At 43.9% G+C, this 18,774-nt stretch overlaps 1 protein-coding gene across 2 annotated transcripts; it reads left to right on the top strand.

Moving 5' to 3' along the window:
- Positions 1-5,310: 5,310 nt before the first annotated feature.
- On the top strand, positions 5,311-17,546 carry sgpl1 (sphingosine-1-phosphate lyase 1). Of its 2 annotated transcripts, XM_084456777.1 has the most exons (14): positions 5,311-5,403; positions 9,605-9,770; positions 10,029-10,096; positions 11,385-11,532; positions 11,639-11,718; positions 11,925-12,053; positions 12,146-12,234; positions 13,073-13,181; positions 13,303-13,401; positions 13,499-13,645; positions 13,799-14,037; positions 14,453-14,599; positions 16,179-16,299; positions 16,744-17,546. In XM_084456777.1, the coding sequence occupies exons 1-14, from the start codon at positions 5,392-5,394 to the stop codon at positions 16,885-16,887; spliced, it is 1,698 nt and encodes a 565-aa protein (XP_084312903.1). In that variant the 5' UTR covers positions 5,311-5,391; the 3' UTR covers positions 16,888-17,546. The 2 variants fall into 2 exon arrangements, with proteins under 2 accessions (XP_084312903.1, XP_084312904.1); XM_084456778.1 differs by lacking the exons at positions 5,311-5,403; positions 9,605-9,770 and having other exon boundaries at positions 10,049-10,096; positions 11,336-11,532.
- The last annotated feature ends 1,228 nt before the right edge of the window (positions 17,547-18,774 follow it).

Here is an 18,774-nt window from a genome sequence, read left to right as displayed (position 1 = left end):
CGTCCAGGGCGGAGTTGAGGCTGTGCATGCGATCCCTTTCTCTGTCATTCGCCTTAATCCTGCGACGGACTCTCTGTCTGGTCCAGTCCTTTTTTGCCTTTGGTTTCTCTTGTCCGTCTGGAGGTGTAGATTGACTAAGACAATCGCCGAGGATATCGGCGACCCCCCTCTGTTCAACGGAAGCGCACAATGATTTTGGTGACATCCTGCAAAATAAATGAGGGCTCGTTATTTTACTATAAAATAGTTATAGTTGTCGTTTTCTATTAAATAAATCTGCCTGATAATGATATCCTCGTGCCTTTTCAAACATTCAAATATAACAGACACCTGTATGCCTACGTTAAAAATGTGCGTCAGTCAATTTCCCTTTCAAAACTTCACCATATCGAAATTTTTTTTTTTTTTTTAAATGAGTATGCTAATTTCATTTACGATTGACATCGTCAACACTTACTTGACAGACGAAGCCTGTTGTGATGAAGTGGGAATGAGCAGCGTGTCCTTTGGCTTCACACGGAGGCACCTTGAAGACAGCCAGCTAGTCTCGGGTCTACCGGGTGTTGTAAGTTGATAGATGATAATGGGGAGCTGATGAGCATCTCTGCCATTTTATGTATCCTGTATCTTATCTCTGCATGGACTGCGCCTGGATCAACAGTGGCTGATAAGTGACCAATCAGCTTTTAGACAGCACGTGCTGCCTCTTCATTCACCTTTGTGGTATTAGATTGACTGAAGCCACTCATTGTCACAAAGCCATCATAAAAACAGTCAAGTAGACCTATTGAAAGTGACAGATAAGAAAATCTATGTATGCAATGTTTTTTTGTGAAAACAAAATCATAATAAAAACCATTAGCATATACAAAGAATAATGTGTTTACTTAAATCATTGAAAAGTAGGAAGAATACGCACGTCATTTCTTGGGGTGCTGGGCTCAGCAATAAGGAATGGAACCCGGACACTCTTATGCTCAAAACTAACCAACGAAACTTGACCTGAGGAAGAGCAGACGCTCGAAACTTGACCTGAGGAAGAGCAGACGCTCGAAACTTGACCTGAGGAAGAGCAGACGCTCGAAACTTGACCTGATGAAGAGACGCTCGAAATGTTGTCAAAATAAAGTTTCGTTTGGATCATCCGTGTGTGCGGTTCGATTCCTTTTCATTTACTTAAATCATTGGAGTTCAGTACATTACATCAAAGTTCCTGGTCCCAGAAAGTGGAATTTGGATGACATTTTCCAATACGATGAGCTAGTTAGTGTATACATATCTTGCCCTTATTAACTGGTGTAGGGGGTGGACGTCAGTGCAGGTGAAAAACGAACAGCCCCTAAGCCCCTCATCCAAACGCGTTGGTTATCTTGGGCACTTATAGCACCACTTTTACGCTCGTCCTTAGCAGAATGACTTCTGCATTGTGGTGGACTCAGGGGCTGTTGCTTATGAGAGGTGTGCCTAATTCATTAAATCTACAACATTATCAAAACCTCATGTTTGAACATTGGTTTTTGGAGGCACTGGATGTCGTGCGCAAACCTGGGCAACCAGGGGTTTAATTTGTGACTCATAAACATGTGAACCTTTGTCATTAACATGAAGAGGTCAGATTAAAAATACAATCATTCTGCTAATGATCAGTGTGGTCATATTTCGAGGTGGTAGACTATGTGTAGTGAAAACTCTGGCAAATTTGCTATCAAATATTTACTTTTGGTGGAAGATTGCGCGAGAAACAGGTGTTTAGGTGCGCCACGTTACGCATGGGGCCACCTTGCAAACAATAGTTGAAAAAGAGAAACGTGTGGTTGGTGGTGACAGGACAAAGGGTCTCGCTCTTTGTCCTGTAAATAAAAGCTCCATTTATGCGGAGGCGTAAGAGTGTTTCTGTGCGCTATGGCATCTCCAAAATAACCACTCTCGCCAGAAAGTCAAGGGCGCATTCTGGTTTTATAAACCTATTTTGATTTTAAAAAGAAATATACTTTAAATGTATCTTCTTTTATCAGGTTATGTTCCTCATTTTGTGAATAAGAGAAAGACTGTGGCTTTACACAAACAACAGGCTGTAATTTGCCAGAGCCTGCAAGGGGAACACAAAAGCACTCCTTAACTTTCTATCCAAATATGTATTCTGGGAGGCATCTGATAACCATATGCTTTCAATAAAATGGACAAATATGCCAGTGAGATAGGAGATGGTCTCTTGCTGTTATAAAAGGCACGAAAAGTCTGAAGTAAAGTAAATATTACCGCTTTACAAATAATCATTTGATGCCAAATCTGTATTCGGATATCATGGACAGGTGTGAGTTTGAAGTTGTCAGTCTTTCCCTTGATTTTTTATCAGTGTGGTGTAGTGTCCTGCTTGTTATGCAAAGTGTAGGCAAACATAGGCGCCCAGTTGCTGTGGAAATAGTAGATATCGGGACAGAGTAGGTACGAAAGTGATTTAACAATATTTAACAATAAACTAAGCAAGCTCGTGAGCAGGTGATACCTGCCCGAGTCTCCTGATTAATACTTCCGCCACTACTCCACTTTACAATCTGTTGTAGGCTAATTATTTATTAAACGAAATCTATTTATTATTATTTTAGCAAACAGAAGTACCAGGTGGGGCTTTATTTTGTCTTCAGCCTTTGTTTGAAGGACGTTTTGAGAGGGCAATCAAAGTCTAAAAACTCGCTAACCAGATTGTTGCTATCCATTTGTTCCAAACTGGTGGTGAACCCATTGAATGTGTCCCCCTCTTGTTCAGACACGTAATAGGCTGCAAGAAGAAAAGGGAAACTTCCCTCGAAGAAAGAAAAACATCTTTAAAACATTTAATTACAACCCGGATGCCATATGTACACCTCTTGTGAAAACTCCCAACAATGTCTCTCCCTTTATAGAGTAGAAAGTGCGCCTTTGGAGACGCGTGCGCTTTTGGAGAGGTGTGCGCATCTTGACCAGAACGACCCTGAGCACACACTTCAGGCCAAAACTAATTCAGTTTTAATGTGCTTTAGAGTTTCTTTTCACAGTCTATTTATTGTGTTCTAATACGCAAGCTTTTGATGACAATATACACCAATTATAGCGGAATAGCAAACAGAGCCGTACTTGAACTTCTTTGTATTCTTTGGGTCTCACAAATGAATAACTTTATTTTGTCCACTTTATTGATTTGAGTTCTTTCTGCTTTTAATCACATGAAATAGGTCTATGATTGCAAGCAGCTTCCACTCAGCACTGTAGCAAAACGTGTCTTTCTTTCTCTAATTGTTTACTTTGAGAAGGCTGCTCTCCGTAGATTGAAATACTGCGATTAAATACAGTAAACATGGATCCTGTTCGCACCGGCTGATAGCGGACACATGCGGCAAAGTACCCATCAAAGGACATGTCCTAGCTTTACTTAAAGGATGGTGAATATTTGACATATTAGAGAATCCATAGTGTAGTCCTACTATCTGTACGTTCGAAAAATAATCTAGCTAGTACAGCTATGAAAAGGCTATTATGTGGAAATCAATAACATTTTGTAAACCATGTTGGCCTGCCCTACATGGTCAATTTTTGATTCAGCTGCGAATTCACTGTGAGCGCTCTTACAACAATTTAAATGAATCTAAATGTAAATAACATGTGCAAATGTACATGTGCCATGGAGAGAAAAAAGACCTATGGATTCATACATTGCATAGGCCTATCAATCAGCAAGTCCCCAGTTAACAGTTAGATAGATAGATAGATAGATAGATAGATAGATAGATAGACAGACAGACAGACAGACAGACAGACAGACAGACAGACAGACAGACAGACAGACAGACAGACAGATAGATAGATAGATAGATAGATAGATAGATAGATAGATAGATAGATAGATAGATAGATAGATAGATAGATAGATAGATAGATAGGGAGGAATGTAGATAGATAGATAGATAGATAGATAGATAGATAGATAGATAGTTAGATAGATAGATAGACAGACAGACAGACAGACAGACAGACAGACAGACAGACAGACAGACAGGTAGGCAGACAGACAGACAGACAGACAGACAGACAGACAGACAGACAGACAGACAGATAGATAGATAGATAGATAGATAGATAGATAGATAGATAGATAGATAGATAGATAGATAGATAGATAGATACACAGACAGACAGACAGACAGACAGACAGACAGACAGACAGACAGACAGACAGACAGATAGATAGATAGATAGATAGATAGATAGATAGATAGATAGATAGATAGATAGATAGATAGATAGATAGATAGATAGATAGATAGGAATGTAGATAGATAGATAGATAGATAGATAGATAGATAGTTAGATAGATAGATAGATAGATAGATAGATAGATAGATAGATAGATAGATAGATAGATAGATAGATAGATAGATAGATAGATAGATAGATAGATAGATAGACAGACAGACAGACAGACAGACAGACAGGTAGGCAGACAGACAGACAGACAGACAGACAGACAGACAGACAGACAGACAGATAGATAGATAGATAGATAGATAGATAGATAGATAGATAGATAGATAGATAGATAGATAGATAGATAGATAGATAGATAGATAGATACACAGACAGACAGGCTTGGGAATGTAGATACAGAATATTATTCTTATCCAGTTCATTTTCAAATAGAAGCTATCTCAAGTTACAATATCAGTGAATGCGATGTCATGCCTTAACAGCCTAATGTCGCTATCTCTCTTTGTTTCCTTCGTTGATGTTTTAATGACCTGCTAGTTATTAAATTAGTCCAGGATAATGTCTTTCTGTGAAGCGCATCACATCGTGTTGCCTCTGTGTATGAAATGCACTATATAAATAAAGTTTGATTTGATGATTACCATTTTAATCATGGGATTATGACCACTCTCTCTCGGTTGCAGTTGGGTATAGCAGGTCGTGTGAGTCAAGGGCGCGCCTGATCTGCAGGGTGCCGTGCACGCGTACGGGGGCGCTGTTGTCTCCATCTGACCGATGAACACATGATGAACACATGAACGTCAGTGCTTACGCGACGAGGGTGTTGCGGCTTGTGGCCATCCTGCCCTTCTGACTGATCTTGATAGTATGTGGACGGAGATTGGAAGATTTTTTTTTTTTGCACAGAGATATAATCTCATTTGAAGATCTACAGTTGCATTGGATGTGCATCCAAAGACGCAACGATTTAACACTACTTATCGGTGCTTTCAGATGTTAGACACTTCCTGAATATGGGTTACGTTTGTGTTTCAAAACATGTTGATTAGATCCGTGGACGCCTAGCAAGCCATAGGTACAGAGACCTTGGGGGTTATTCCCAACAACAAGAACCTTGACGATCTCATTCTGACGGCTTTGACACCCAGGATGGACTATTGGGTAAGTGGGATTATGTCGAGTTGGAACTGGATGTATTTTCTTTCTGCTGTCAAGAGCAGATATCTATCCGAATGCGTATTTAGATCGATAAAGGAAAGCGCAACAGCGATCTGTATGTCTCCACGCTTAGCCTACATGTAAGTGTATCATCAAACAAACGAAGTAACAATATTGCAACAATGAGACACGCTGTTGTAGCACATGACTTAGGAACTGGTTGGTACCCGACCGGTTGAAACTAGGCTACTCTCTCCTAAGTCTATTAAACTGAGATGGGCAGGTTGTCAGAGTGACACCATAGGAATCAATTGCAGATATTTATGAAGGCTACTTTATTTGTGATTAAAACAATCGCCATCTCACTGTCTGTCTTTGATTTACCGTGAATACGGTCGTATAGCCTAACTATATAAATGGGTCACTTCTCTTAAACGTCTCTGACATGAGTAGGCTAGTAGACTAGTGACTACAAAACATTGCTTGAAGTTACAGATCCTAAGTCCCAGATCTCAACGATCAAGGGTTAACAAATCTCAACAAAGGAAACCACCCCAGACTTTAGCCTATCCTTTGTACATGGAGAGCAGTTTATTCAGATTCTGCATGAAGCTTTTCATTGTATTGTATGACTTTTGTTCTTCTCACTGTAGAACTTCCTTCTTAGACTTCCTATCTATCACTGTCTATCATTAGTCTTCCATTAGACTGTCTATCATTAGTAGTACATTGGCTTTTCCTACGTTAAATGCCATTATTGTTAGTCGCTTTGTATAAAAGCATCTGCTAAATGACTGTAATGTAAAATGTAACTTCCTGACCAACACAAACTGGAGGAAGTAGTGTGATTACCCTGGCAGTGTACTTGGGTGAGGGCCGATCTATTACCCTGGCAGTGTACTTGGGTGAGGGCCGATCTATTACCCTGGCAGTGTACTTGGGTGAGGGCCGATCTATTACCCTGGCAGTGTACTTGGGTGAGGGCCGATCTATTACCCTAGCAGTGTACTTGGGTGAGGGCCGATCTAGTACCCTAGCAGTGTACTTGGGTGAGGGCCGATCTATTACCCTGGCAGTGTACTTGGGTGAGGGCCGATCTATTACCCTAGCAGTGTACTTGGGTGAGGGCCGATCTATTACCCTGGCAGTGTACTTGGGTGAGGGCCGATCTATTACCCTAGCAGTGTACTTGGGTGAGGGCCGATCTATTACCCTGGCAGTGTACTTGGGTGAGGGCCGATCTATTACCCTGGCAGTGTACTTGGGTGAGGGCCGATCTATTACCCTAGCAGTGTACTTGGGTGAGGGCCGATCTATTACCCTGGCAGTGTACTTGGGTGAGGGCCGATCTATTACCCTGGCAGTGTACTTGGGTGAGGGCCGATCTATTACCCTGGCAGTGTACTTGGGTGAGGGCCGATCTATTACCCTAGCAGTGTACTTGGGTGAGGGCCGATCTATTACCCTGGCAGTGTACTTGGGTGAGGGCCGATCTATTACCCTAGCAGTGTACTTGGGTGAGGGCCGATCTATTACCCTGGCAGTGTACTTGGGTGAGGGCCGATCTATTACCCTGGCAGTGTACTTGGGTGAGGGCCGATCTAGTCAGCCTCGTACTGTGCAGACTACAGGCCCTGAGACAGGACAAGCAGCCCGGCGGTCTGTGTAGACTACAGGCCCAGGGACAGGTCTGTGTAGACTACTGGCCCAGGGACAGGTCTGTGTAGCTGTTATCAGGACGGACCGCTCTATTGAACCTGCTTCATTCCTCATCCTTTTTGCTACACCAACCAGTTCTATAGCTTGGTCAATATTGTCTCGGGCCACGTGTGTGTGGACACTTTGAGGACAACAATCCTGAAGACAGACTTCAGAGGTTCTTTCACAAACAAGTGGTGCTGAGGCGGTTGTTGTTGTTGTTGTTGTTGTTGTTGTTGCTGCTGTTGGTGTTGTTGGTGCTGTTGGTGTTGTTGGTGTTGTTGGTGTTGTTGTTGTTGGGCTGTGTGCCCCCTGAGTCCCCCGCCTGCAGTCTCCTGACAGCCAGGAGGTTTCCCTGGGAAATATGACCTCCCCTTGGAGACAAAGGTGTCCTTACAGAACCCACGCCTGCTAGCATGGGAACAGCAACGGCCTGGGCGTCCTCACAACAATGGAGCGAGCCGAGTAGGCGTGGAGGCCTTTGTGCTCCAGTAGATCTCCCTGTAAATGCAAAGATGGCGTCCAACGTTTTGTAATGTCCAAAGTAGGCCAAGAGCATGCGTTGGATAACAACGCATATGTGTCAAAAGGTCCAAATGTATTGCGACAGTTTCCCAGACTTGCCCTTTGCCCTGTCTCAATTTAGATAACACAATTCAGCCTCTCCAGTTTATGGCAGATTTGCATTTGGCGTTGGCACCGGTGTGTCAGTCCTACCTGCTGTATCTCAGTTTGCACCGAGTCCCGAGTACACCTGCACTCTACTTTGTTAATAATGCATATTGGAGTGTTCTTAACCTGCAGCAGTGAAAGTGAAGAATGTGGGTTCTAGGCCTCGCCTCCTGCCAAGATAGAAGATTAGCTTCCCATCAGAGTCATGGCCACCGTGGGCCACATGACATGTTTAACATTGCTCCCACCTCTGCTCTACTAGGCTTACCTTGCCAAACCTGTCAGAAAGCATGACGGACAAGCAGGCCTGACAACTACCGTCTGAACGCTAACTCTACTCAGCTTCATTCATTGTATGTTTTAGGTTTATAACTTCAGAAAGCTTTACTCTGTTTCCCTGTGCTTATGTCCTTCTAGGTCTCTTGACCACCTATTGACAGGTTCTATGTTCTAATCTAAGAGGATATCAGAATACAGATTCCAAGCAAACTGTCTGGAGCTTGTTGTTTTCATGATCATACCATTTATATAATGTGTGTTTTAGTCATGATGTGTTGTGGTCATTCAGGATGGTCCTGTGGACCTGAAGCTTATCTTAAATCTATTACAGCTATGCGTTCCAGGGCTACAATCTTTGTTATCAACAGTCCCAGTTTAGTGCTGTAAATATCAGCGATTGAGAGATAAGAAGTAAGTTAGATATGGTCTTTTTTTTTTTTCTACTTTTTTTTTTTTTTACAGCACTTTTGAAATTACTTTTGTCATGAATCATTTACATTGGCACTTTAAGCTGGGTCTGTCACTTAAACACAGTGGTAACATCAGCAAAAGATCAACTGTCTCTCTAACACACATGTACATAGAATCTGCACTTCCTGTGTTCGTCCCTGCATTCATTAGTATGAGAGGAAGATCTGCTTCCAAGTAGCCAACCACCTTCCAGATATTTAAATGAAACGGGAAGTGGGAGGAGTCTGGTTATCTCACCCATCTTCCAGATATTTAAAAGAAGCGGGAAGTGGGAGGAGTCTGGTTAGCTAACCCTTTCACTCACCTGAAGCAGGCTGTCATTCTAATAGCAAGCTGGTTCAACTAGTCACTCTCACTTGCGTACTTCCAACAACAATAGAGTGAGTGAAATTGAAGTTTATCAGGATGACAGAGGCTTCAAGTGTAAGTACACATATAAAATGTATTCTCATACCGATGTGTCATATTTCCTCTCGTACATAATTGAGATGACATAGTGTTCTGCATGTGAGTTGTACATTAATTGAATTCATCTACTGCATTTCTTGCATGACACTTGCCTGATTGATTGATTTTATTTATGGATTGAGTAAAAACAGTAATCCAAGGGATGACAAGTGTAAACACTTATTTCCAACATGGTCCTTTGAGCCTGAGCGGTAGTTCATAGGTTATCATTTATTTATTTTTTCATTTTATTTATTTATTTGAACAGGGACAGTACACATTAATCAACCAGAGGGGTAAATGTATGTTAGCAAAAAAGCTACATTTCAGCTGCAGTCCCTGAGGCCAGATGTAATAAGCCATCGCTATATGAAAAAGGTTATAGTTAAAAACATAGCACACACTAGACAGACTCTGCTAAAACACACAACAAAGACACCAACAGAGCAGTCAAATGAGACGGACATTTAGTTCACTTATTCTCTTGGGAGAGTCACGATTCACGATCACACAGTTGGTTGTTAAGAAGCAAGTTCTTCAGGCTGAGTTTAAAGGAGTGATGCACTCTTTTAGTGATCAGGCTACCAACCTTGCAAAATGGCATCTTTAACAGCAGCATGCCTCTCTGTGTTCCCAGAGTGCCTTGGAGGTGTACAAGGAGATGCTGCTGTTGTACGTGGAGGAGGCGCGTCAGCTGGTGAACATCAGCTGTGAGGATCTGGAGCCATGGCAGGTCATCGGAGCCACGCTCATATCCACTCTGGGGGCCGTCTGGGTCAAAGGCTTCCTCTTCCAGCGACAGAGTGAGTATCCAGATATGGAGCTTTCTCTAACTCTCTTTGTTGACTTGCATACCTTAATGTCGTGCTTCATAATACTGATCATGTGATTTGGTACGTTGTGATGATGAGGCAGTAAATTATGTCTGTAACTACACATAAACAAAAAGGTTTTAGTATTTCTAACCCAAATTTGAGCCCCTTGTCTTATTGTGCTGCTCAGCTGACTCATTCTGTCTAGCGGCATTTCAACACAGTCGTCTGGTTCTTTGTGGTCAATAGGCCTCACATCCCGAATCAAGAACCAGTGCTTCCGTCTCATCAGAAAGATCCCTTTTATCGGCGCGTCAGTAAGTATCTCTTCCCTAGTTTGTGCAGATGTGCTCGTGAGTCGTCCTGCTGAAGCAGCTCTGAGTCATTGTTGAGTGTCTGCGCTCCGTCAGAGTGGCGAGGGGGCGGGGCCAGAGACCTTTAACACAGATGACATCATAGCCCTGTGATAATGCGGGGGTTATTCATGGACAGTAGACCACTGTCTAACTGAGGACTGACATCTGGACTGAACTGGAAAATGAAAGTGTTTTTTTTTAATCAGAATTTCTATAACTTCTTGTTATTGGCACTCCAACTTATTCAGAACGCTGCTGCTAGGGTCCTAACGACAACTAGCAAGATGACCACATTTCACAAACACAACCACATTTCACCAGCTCTTAAATCTCTACACTGGCTCAGAGTCACTCAGAGAATCTTGCTGCTTGTCTACTAATCACTTGGTGGTTCTGGGTCCAAATCCATCTCTGACATGGTTGCGCCATGAACCTCCACCTCACCTCATCTGGGGCCGGCCTATTAGCTGTCCCAAGAGTTAGAACAAAACATGGTGAAGCAAGGTTCTTTTATGCAACCTAGACCTGGAATAACAGCCTCCCAGATGGTATTAGACAAGTCCCAACCCTGACCACTAAGTCAGAGCTAAAAGCTGTCCTATTTTGCACTGCCTTCTCAACCCTTAATGGCTAAAAATGTATCTTTTCAGCTTTTAAATAGTACGGTCATTACATCAAGGTCCACAATGGAAATAAGTCGATGACTTCATTGTGTTAACCTTGACAATGTCTTTTTTAAGCTATTGATGTAAAAATTAAATGAGTTATTATTATTTATTTATTTTTCTTCTTGTCAAATAAACTAAACTAAAAAAAACTGACCTAAAACTAAAAATAGCATTCAGTGTAACTGTTTCTGTTTAAAAAGTATTCAGACTAACTGTTTCTGTTTAAAAAGTATTCAGTCTAACTGTTTCTGTTTTAACAGCATCCAGACTAACTGAATATAACTAAATATTTTACTGTAAAGCACTTTGAATTGCCCTAGTGTATCAATGCTGTAAAAATCAAGTTGCCATCCCTATTGTGAATTCCCTGCACATCCAAACGCTCTTCAATCCCATAACACCTACTTAATGTAAATCCTTGTTTTACACATTGTTTTATTGGATTTCCAATGTTTTTCACCTAATGCTATTCAAGGTCAAGATGTTTGTCCTAAACCGCCATAAAACATCTCTTTATTTCCATATCCCACAGCTGCTTAGCTGCAGCAGCTCCAGTGACACCATTGTCTTCTTCATGGCAGATTCAGAGCCAGCTTAACAAGGCCCTGGAGGACATGTCTGTCGGCCTGTGTTCTCTGAAGGAGGGGATGAGTTACACCAAACAGCTGCCCTCCCAAGGCCTGACCCAGGACCAGGTCTTAGACAGGATCAGAGAGTATGAATCGCTCAGTAAGTCACTGAGAACTGTCCTGGGGCATCTCTGGGAACCTCTTGCTCTGTTGTGGTGGGTGTATTCCTGAGGTGATCTGACTCATGTGTGGTCTGTTCCTCCCAGACGAGGTGGATTGGGAGAAAGGGCGTGTTTCAGGCGCGGTGTACTGGGGAGACAAGGTTCTCACTAAACTACTGGTCCAGGTACGTCCTCAAAACCACAGCTTTCCTGTTTTGCATCCTTTCCATGAACTAAGTAGATCAATCCATTCATACACTGTTTCAGTCTGTAAGGATCCCTAAAGGCTACACTTCAGTCAGAAACTGATTTGGCTGTTTATACTTCAGAGTGACTGAACATAACCATTTGTGTGGGAATCTACCGTTGCCTTTCCATCTCTTACTCCCAGGTGTATGGAGACTTTGCGTGGAGTAACCCTCTTCACCCAGACATCTTCCCTGTGGTCCGGAAGATGGAGGCCGAGGTTGTGAGAATGACCTGTTCTCTCTTCCGGGGTGGACCCAACTCTTGTGGCACAGTGAGTGTTCATGCAGTACTTCCTTGTTGCATGATCTATTGGTCCAACCATACAAGGGCGTGGGAGGTCATCTGTGTTTCTGATTGGTCCAGGTTACCTCAGGAGGAACTGAGAGTATTCTGATGGCGTGCAAGGCTTACAGAGACATGGCGTACGAGCGTGGTGTGGAACACCCTGAAATGTGAGTTCAGCGTAATCGTTGGCCAGCATCGACTTGTTCTTTGGTTAACGTGTTTCGATGTCTGCTGTCTTTGAAAACGTAGCAGAATGTTTTTAATGCATAATATATCCATATATATATATATATATATATATATATATATAACAACTGTTTTATGCGTCTGCGGCAAACTGGTCGACGGCGTCGTGTCTGCAACGTTGTTTTGCTCCGTTCTCCGCACAGCTTAATTCCTCACACACTTCCTGGTTCGGCCATCTCCCACTCCTCAAACCCGCACAGTTAAATTCCACACCTTGTTCTTTATTCCACTCCTTGTTCTTTCTGCCGTTGTCCTGATAAAAAGGATCTGGGGTGTCATATAACACCTTGTGTTTTTCAAGTTCTGAGATGAACCTCTTGTCGTCCATGGTGTTGACTTCAGACCTTGTGACTTCTGGCCTTGTGCCACCTGTTATGGAGCTGCTGTTCTGATGTGCTTCATGACCAGGAGTCTGCCGGGCCGCCACGGCCGTCATAGTTGGGGAGAAAGCTGGACACACTGCCCATTTCTTCTCATACCTGAAGTGTACCAGCTGCTCACAGAGCCAGGGTTAATTGTGTGTGTGTGTGTGTGTGTGTGTGTGTGTGTGTGTGTGTGTGTGTGTGTGTGTGTGTGTGTGTGTGTGTGTGTGTGTGTGTGTGTGTGTGTGTGTGTGTGTGTGTGTGTGTGTGTGTGTGTGTGTGTGTGTGTGTGTGTGTGTGTGTGTGTGTGTGTGTGTGTGTGTGTGTGTGTGTGTGTGTGTGTGTGTGTGTGTGTGTGTGTGTGTGTGTGTGTGTGTGTCTCACCTCAATTTCAAAGCCTTGCACCAGTGAGTGTCCATGCAGCCTTTGACAAAGCAGCACACTACTTCGGAATGAAGCTGGTTCACATACAACTGGACAAGAAGACGATGAAAGTCGATGTTAAGGTGTGAATATTTATACACATCACTTTAAATGAGCCCCTCACGCTCCAAGCCTTGTTTGCATCAAGGAGGGCTTGAAGCCCTCCAGCCACTGTGATCCTGACTGGGTTTTGTGTTTGCGTAGGCCATGAAGAGAGCCATCAATAAGAACACGGCCATGTTGGTGTGTTCGGCGCCACAGTTCCCACATGGAGTCATGGATCCTATTGAGGAAGTATCTGTGGTAAAGAGTCACATGTTACCCGTCTACAGATACTCAACAGGGAACTCATCCTGTCTCTTACCAGGAACTTACCTGTGCTGTTTTTGTGACTCACCAGCTGGCTCAGCGGTACAACCTGCCCCTGCATGTGGACGCCTGCTTGGGAGGGTTCCTCATCGTGTTCATGGCTCAGGCCGGCTTCAAGCTGGCTCCCTTCGACTTCAGTGTGAAGGGCGTGACCAGCATCTCCGCAGACACACACAAGGTGAGGAGAGGGTGGGGAGCGTTGTATGAGTACGGTCTCTAGCTCCCTGAACATCGATGTGTTATCCCATGTGATGCTTTTACATTTTTGAATGGAGAGAATTTGACATTTCTATTGACTGGTTGTGTTGTATGACACTCCTCTGTTCCCCAGTATGGCTTTGCCCCTAAAGGGTCGTCCGTAATCCTCTACAGTGACAAGAAGTATCGGCACTACCAGTATTTTGTTGCCCCGGACTGGCAGGGGGGCATCTACGCCTCCCCGTCGGTGGCCGGCTCGCGCCCCGGGGGCATCATCGCCGCCTGCTGGGCCACCATGATGCACATGGGGGAGAACGGCTACGTGGAGACCACCAGGAAGGTCATCGAGACGGCGCGCACCATCAAGGCAGGGTAAGACGCTCAGCAGCCAGGGTGGCGCTCATCTGGACTTCCTGTCTCTTTGAGGCTTTTAACCACCTTGTCGCTAGGACACGTAGTCATTTGTTTTCAGTGAGTGTTTGGATAAGAACAGCAACCCGAGTGTCCGTTTGATTCTGTGTTTCCTGACAGAGTCAGACAGATCCAGATAAGAACAGCATCATGAGTGTCCGTTTGATTCTGTGTTTCCTGACAGAGTCAGACAGATCCAGATAAGAACAGCATCATGAGTGTCCGTTTGATTCTGTGTTTCCTGACAGAGTCAGACAGATCCAGTTAAGAACAGCATCATGAGTGTCCGTTTGATTCTGTGTTTCCTGACAGAGTCAGACAGATCCAGATAAGAACAGCATCATGAGTGTCCGTTTGATTCTGTGTTTCCTGACAGAGTCAGACAGATCCAGGGGCTGTTCGTGTTCGGGGATCCTGAAGTGTCTGTGGTGGCGCTGGGTTCGGACGTCTTTGATATCTTCCGTCTGTCTAATGCACTGACATCGAAGGGCTGGAACCTGAACACACTGCAGTATCCATCCAGGTATGATGGGAGAATAGACCTCTGAGCCCTGAGCACAGAACGCCTCTGAATGACGCCACTGTCTGCCACCATGTAGACTGTCACCATGTAGACTGCCACCACATAGACTGTCACCATGTAGACTGTCACCACATAGACTGTCGAAAAGAAAAATAATGCGCTCAACTCAACTTGGCTTCTACTGAAAACAACTGGGGGCTAATTTCTAAATGGTATATGAATGAAGATTGAGAACAGCACTCCAGAAGCATTGCTTTCATGGCATAAAAAATATCAACTTGGAGTGCTGTTCTCAATCTTCATTCACCACGTAGACTGTCACCATGTAGACTGTGTGGTGGAAATTCGTTAAAGCAAGGTGTTCTTTGGAAAATATTGAATGCCAACGTTCAGAAAGTAATAAGTAAGTTTATTAAAGCAAAATACCAGTACAACTTTTCTTGAGAAGGGTCCCTCTCTCAGAGTGAGGTGAGGGTGAGATTCATGTTAGTTCATATCGGCTTCCTGGTCGGTCTAACCGCCCATCTATTATGTCAAAGGTCAATATGGTTAGAAGAGATACAGATTGTGCTGACTGGGCAGAGCATGAGGTATTTCCCCACTCAGGCCACAATGGGAAGTGGGTGCCAGTCTTCCCAGGGCTTGGGGACATCAGTCATCTAGCTGTCATCTAGCTGTCATCAAGGTCAAGGGTTATGCTTGGTTTCACATCATTGATCTAGTGGTGTTTAAATACTGATCAGACATTACCTCATAGAACAAATACATTTGATTAATAAAAATCCATTACAATTCTCACCATGTAGACTGTTACCAGACTGTAGCATGTTGCTGTTGTTGTCCATGTAGACTGTAGCATGTTTCCGTTGTTGTCCATGTAGACTGTAGCATGTTGCCGTTGTTGTTCATGTAGACTGTAGCATGTCTCCGTTGTTGTCCATGTAGATTGTAGCATGTCTCCGTTTGTCCATGTAGACTGTAGCATGTTTCCGTTGTTCATGTAGACTGTAGCATGTCTCCGTTGTTGTTCATGTAGACTGTAGCATGTCTCCGTTGTTGTTCATGTAGACTGTAGCATGTCTCCGTTGTTGTCCATGTAGACTGTAGCATGTCTCCGTTGTTGTTCATGTAGACTGTAGCATGTTTCCGTTGTTCATGTAGACTGTAGCATGTTTCCGTTGTTGTCCATGTAGACTGTAGCATGTTTCCGTTGTTCATGTAGACTGTAGCATGTTTCCGTTGTTGTTCATGTAGACTGTAGCATGTTTCTGCTGTTGTCCATGTAGACTGTAGCATGTTTCCGTTGTTCATGTAGACTGTAGCATGTCTCTGTTGTTGTCCATGTAGACTGTAGCATGTTTCCGTTGTTGTCCATGTAGACTGTAGCATGTTTCCGTTGTTGTTCATGTAGACTGTAGCATGTTTCCGTTGTTGTCCATGTAGACTGTAGCATGTCTCCGTTGTCCATGTAGACTGTAGCATGTTTCCATTGTTGTTCATGTAGACTGTAGCATGTTGTTGTTGTTGTCCATATAGACTGTCAGCAGACTGTAACATGTTTCTGTTGTTGTGGCCACAGCATCCACATCTGTGTGACAGTGCTGCACACACAGCGGGGCGTGGCCAAGCAGTTCATCAGCGATGTGGAAGAGCAGGTAGCCATTATCATGAAGAACCCCAAAGAGAAGACAACCGGGATGGTCAGTCCTCGCCGCTCGATGTTGGATATCTAGAGAATTAGGGCCAACAACTGAGTTTATTATTTTTTTAAGCTTCTGAGTTTAAAGTCAGAATTTCTGAGATTAAAGTCAGAATTTCTGAGAAAAAAATTCAGAATTTCTGACTTTAAAGTCAGAATTTCTAAGAAAAAAGTCAGAATTTCTGAGATTTAAGTCAGAATTTCTGAGAAAACAGTCAGAATTTCTGAGAAAAAAGTCAGAAATAACTTCTGAGAAAAAAGTCAGAATTTCTGACTTTAAACTCAGAAGCTTTAAAAAAAATAAAAAATAAACTCAGCTGTTGTCCCTAATGCTCTTCCGTAGATATCACATCATGTGGTGCCACTTTGTGGTCTCATTCTGAACGTAGCTCCGTCTAAGTCTTGTGACACACGGCTCTCTGCGTTCGTCTCCTCACCTCTGCAGGGGGCCATCTACGGCATGGCCCAGTCCATCCCCGACCGCTCCATGGTGACAGAGATCTCCCGAGGCTTCCTGGACTGCCTCTACAGCACCGACGTCCCCCAGTCACAGACCAGCCACATGAACGGCAACTGCAAGGCCCACTGAGCCCCGAACATGCCCTCCGTGGGGGGGTCCAGCCCCACCTGTCCACCGATCCACTGGTCACTCGGCTGCCTTATCCCGCCCACCTGTACCTTACTACCCGTCTCAGAACACCCTCTGAAGCACAAGCCATTGTTTAGAGCGAAGAGGAGGGAAGTATATGAAATAGCTTGAGAGCATGTGGCTCAACCCATTCAGATGGGTGTTCAGTCTGATTGTCTGTAATAGAATTGTCTTTTCTTTTTGTAGTGATACATTACTAAACAGGTATTTAAATAGTAAATTTCACTTTTAGCTTTGTCCAATACATTTTGAGGTAATAGCTTCTAACCCTTTCATATGAAACGTATCTCATACATTAACTTACTCTCCTATGAATGTCTACAGAATGTCGAAAATGTTGATTATAGGTGACCCTTATTTTCCATTGTGAAACATTTCAGCATGCTAGTACTTGAACTGCAATGAGCTCCAGACCTCTGAGTCCATAAGAGAATGCCTCTCTACTGCCCCCTGCCATCAGGCATGATGTACTGCTCAGCTTGGCAACATACAAGGACAACAGAGAACAAACTGTTCCTGCTAATACAGTACTTTCCAAGGCACTCATTATATTAACTGTATATCTTTATTAATCCATGCAGGGTTAATTATACTGTAGAGAGGAGCTGTTGGGAGCTGTTGAGATCCTCGGGATATACTACACTACCTAGTGCACTAGGCGGTCAGTGCGTTCCTGGGGATATACTACACTACCTAGTGCACTAGGCGGTCAGTGTGTTCCTGGGGATATACTACACTACCTAGTGCACTAGACGGTCAGTGTGTTCCTGGGGATATACTACACTACCTAGTGCACTAGACGGTCAGTGTGTTCCTGGGGATACTGTATACTACACTACCTAGTGCACTAGACGGTCAGTGTGTTCCTGGGGATATACTACACTACCTAGTGCACTAGACGGTCAGTGTGTTCCTGGGGATATACTACACTACCTAGTGCACTAGACGGTCAGTGTGTTCCTGGGGATATACTACACTACCTAGTGCACTAGACGGTCAGTGTGTTCCTGGGGATACTGTATACTACACTACCTAGTGCACTAGACGGTCAGTGTGTTCCTGGGGATATACTACACTACCTAGTGCACTAGACGGTCAGTGTGTTCCTGGGGATATACTACACTACCTAGTGCACTAGACGGTCAGTGTGTTCCTGGGGATACTGTATACTACACTACCTAGTGCACTAGACGGTCAGTGTGTTCCTGGGGATATACTACACTACCTAGTGCACTAGACGGTCAGTGTGTTCCTGGAGATATACTACACTACCTAGTGCACTAGACGGTCAGTGTGTTCCTGGGGATATACTACACTACCTAGTGCACTAGACGGTCAGTGTGTTCCTGGGGATATACTACACTACCTAGTGCACTAGACGGTCAGTGTGTTCCTGGGGATATACTACACTACCTAGTGCACTAGACGGTCAGTGTGTTCCTGGAGATATACTACACTACCTAGTGCACTAGACGGTCAGTGTGTTCCTCCTGGTTGAGATCCTGGGGATATACTACACTACCTAGTGCACTAGGCGGTCAGTGTGTTCCTGGGGATATACTACACTACCTAGTGCACTAGACGGTCAGTCTGTCCCTCCTGGTCACATTCATTAATTTGCATCATGTTTACTCTTGATTTAGATGGGTAGAATAAGGAGCAGAAATCTGCCCCCGAGTGACTGAACACTTCCTGTACTGGCTGAATAATCACAACACAAACGCTCCAGCAGCTCGGTCTCTTCTAGGCTTTTAATCAAGTTCTCTTCTGATTGTATCTACCTCAGTTTCTGTAATGCAAATGTGCAGGTGTGGCTTTGTCCCCCAG

The sequence above is a fragment of the Borostomias antarcticus genome (assembly GCF_949987555.1).
Source record: "Borostomias antarcticus genome assembly, chromosome: 2".
NCBI lineage: Eukaryota > Metazoa > Chordata > Actinopteri > Stomiiformes > Stomiidae > Borostomias > Borostomias antarcticus.
The sequence above is the reverse complement of the archived record's forward strand: the minus strand, read 5'-3'. Positions and strand labels throughout refer to the sequence as shown.

Coding starts and splice junctions, on each gene's coding strand:
- sgpl1 (XM_084456777.1), top strand. Junction 14,038..14,452: donor GCGCGCACCATCAAGGCAGG/GTAAGACGCTCA, acceptor GTTTCCTGACAG/AGTCAGACAGATCCAGGGGC. Junction 14,600..16,178: donor ACACTGCAGTATCCATCCAG/GTATGATGGGAG, acceptor TTGTGGCCACAG/CATCCACATCTGTGTGACAG.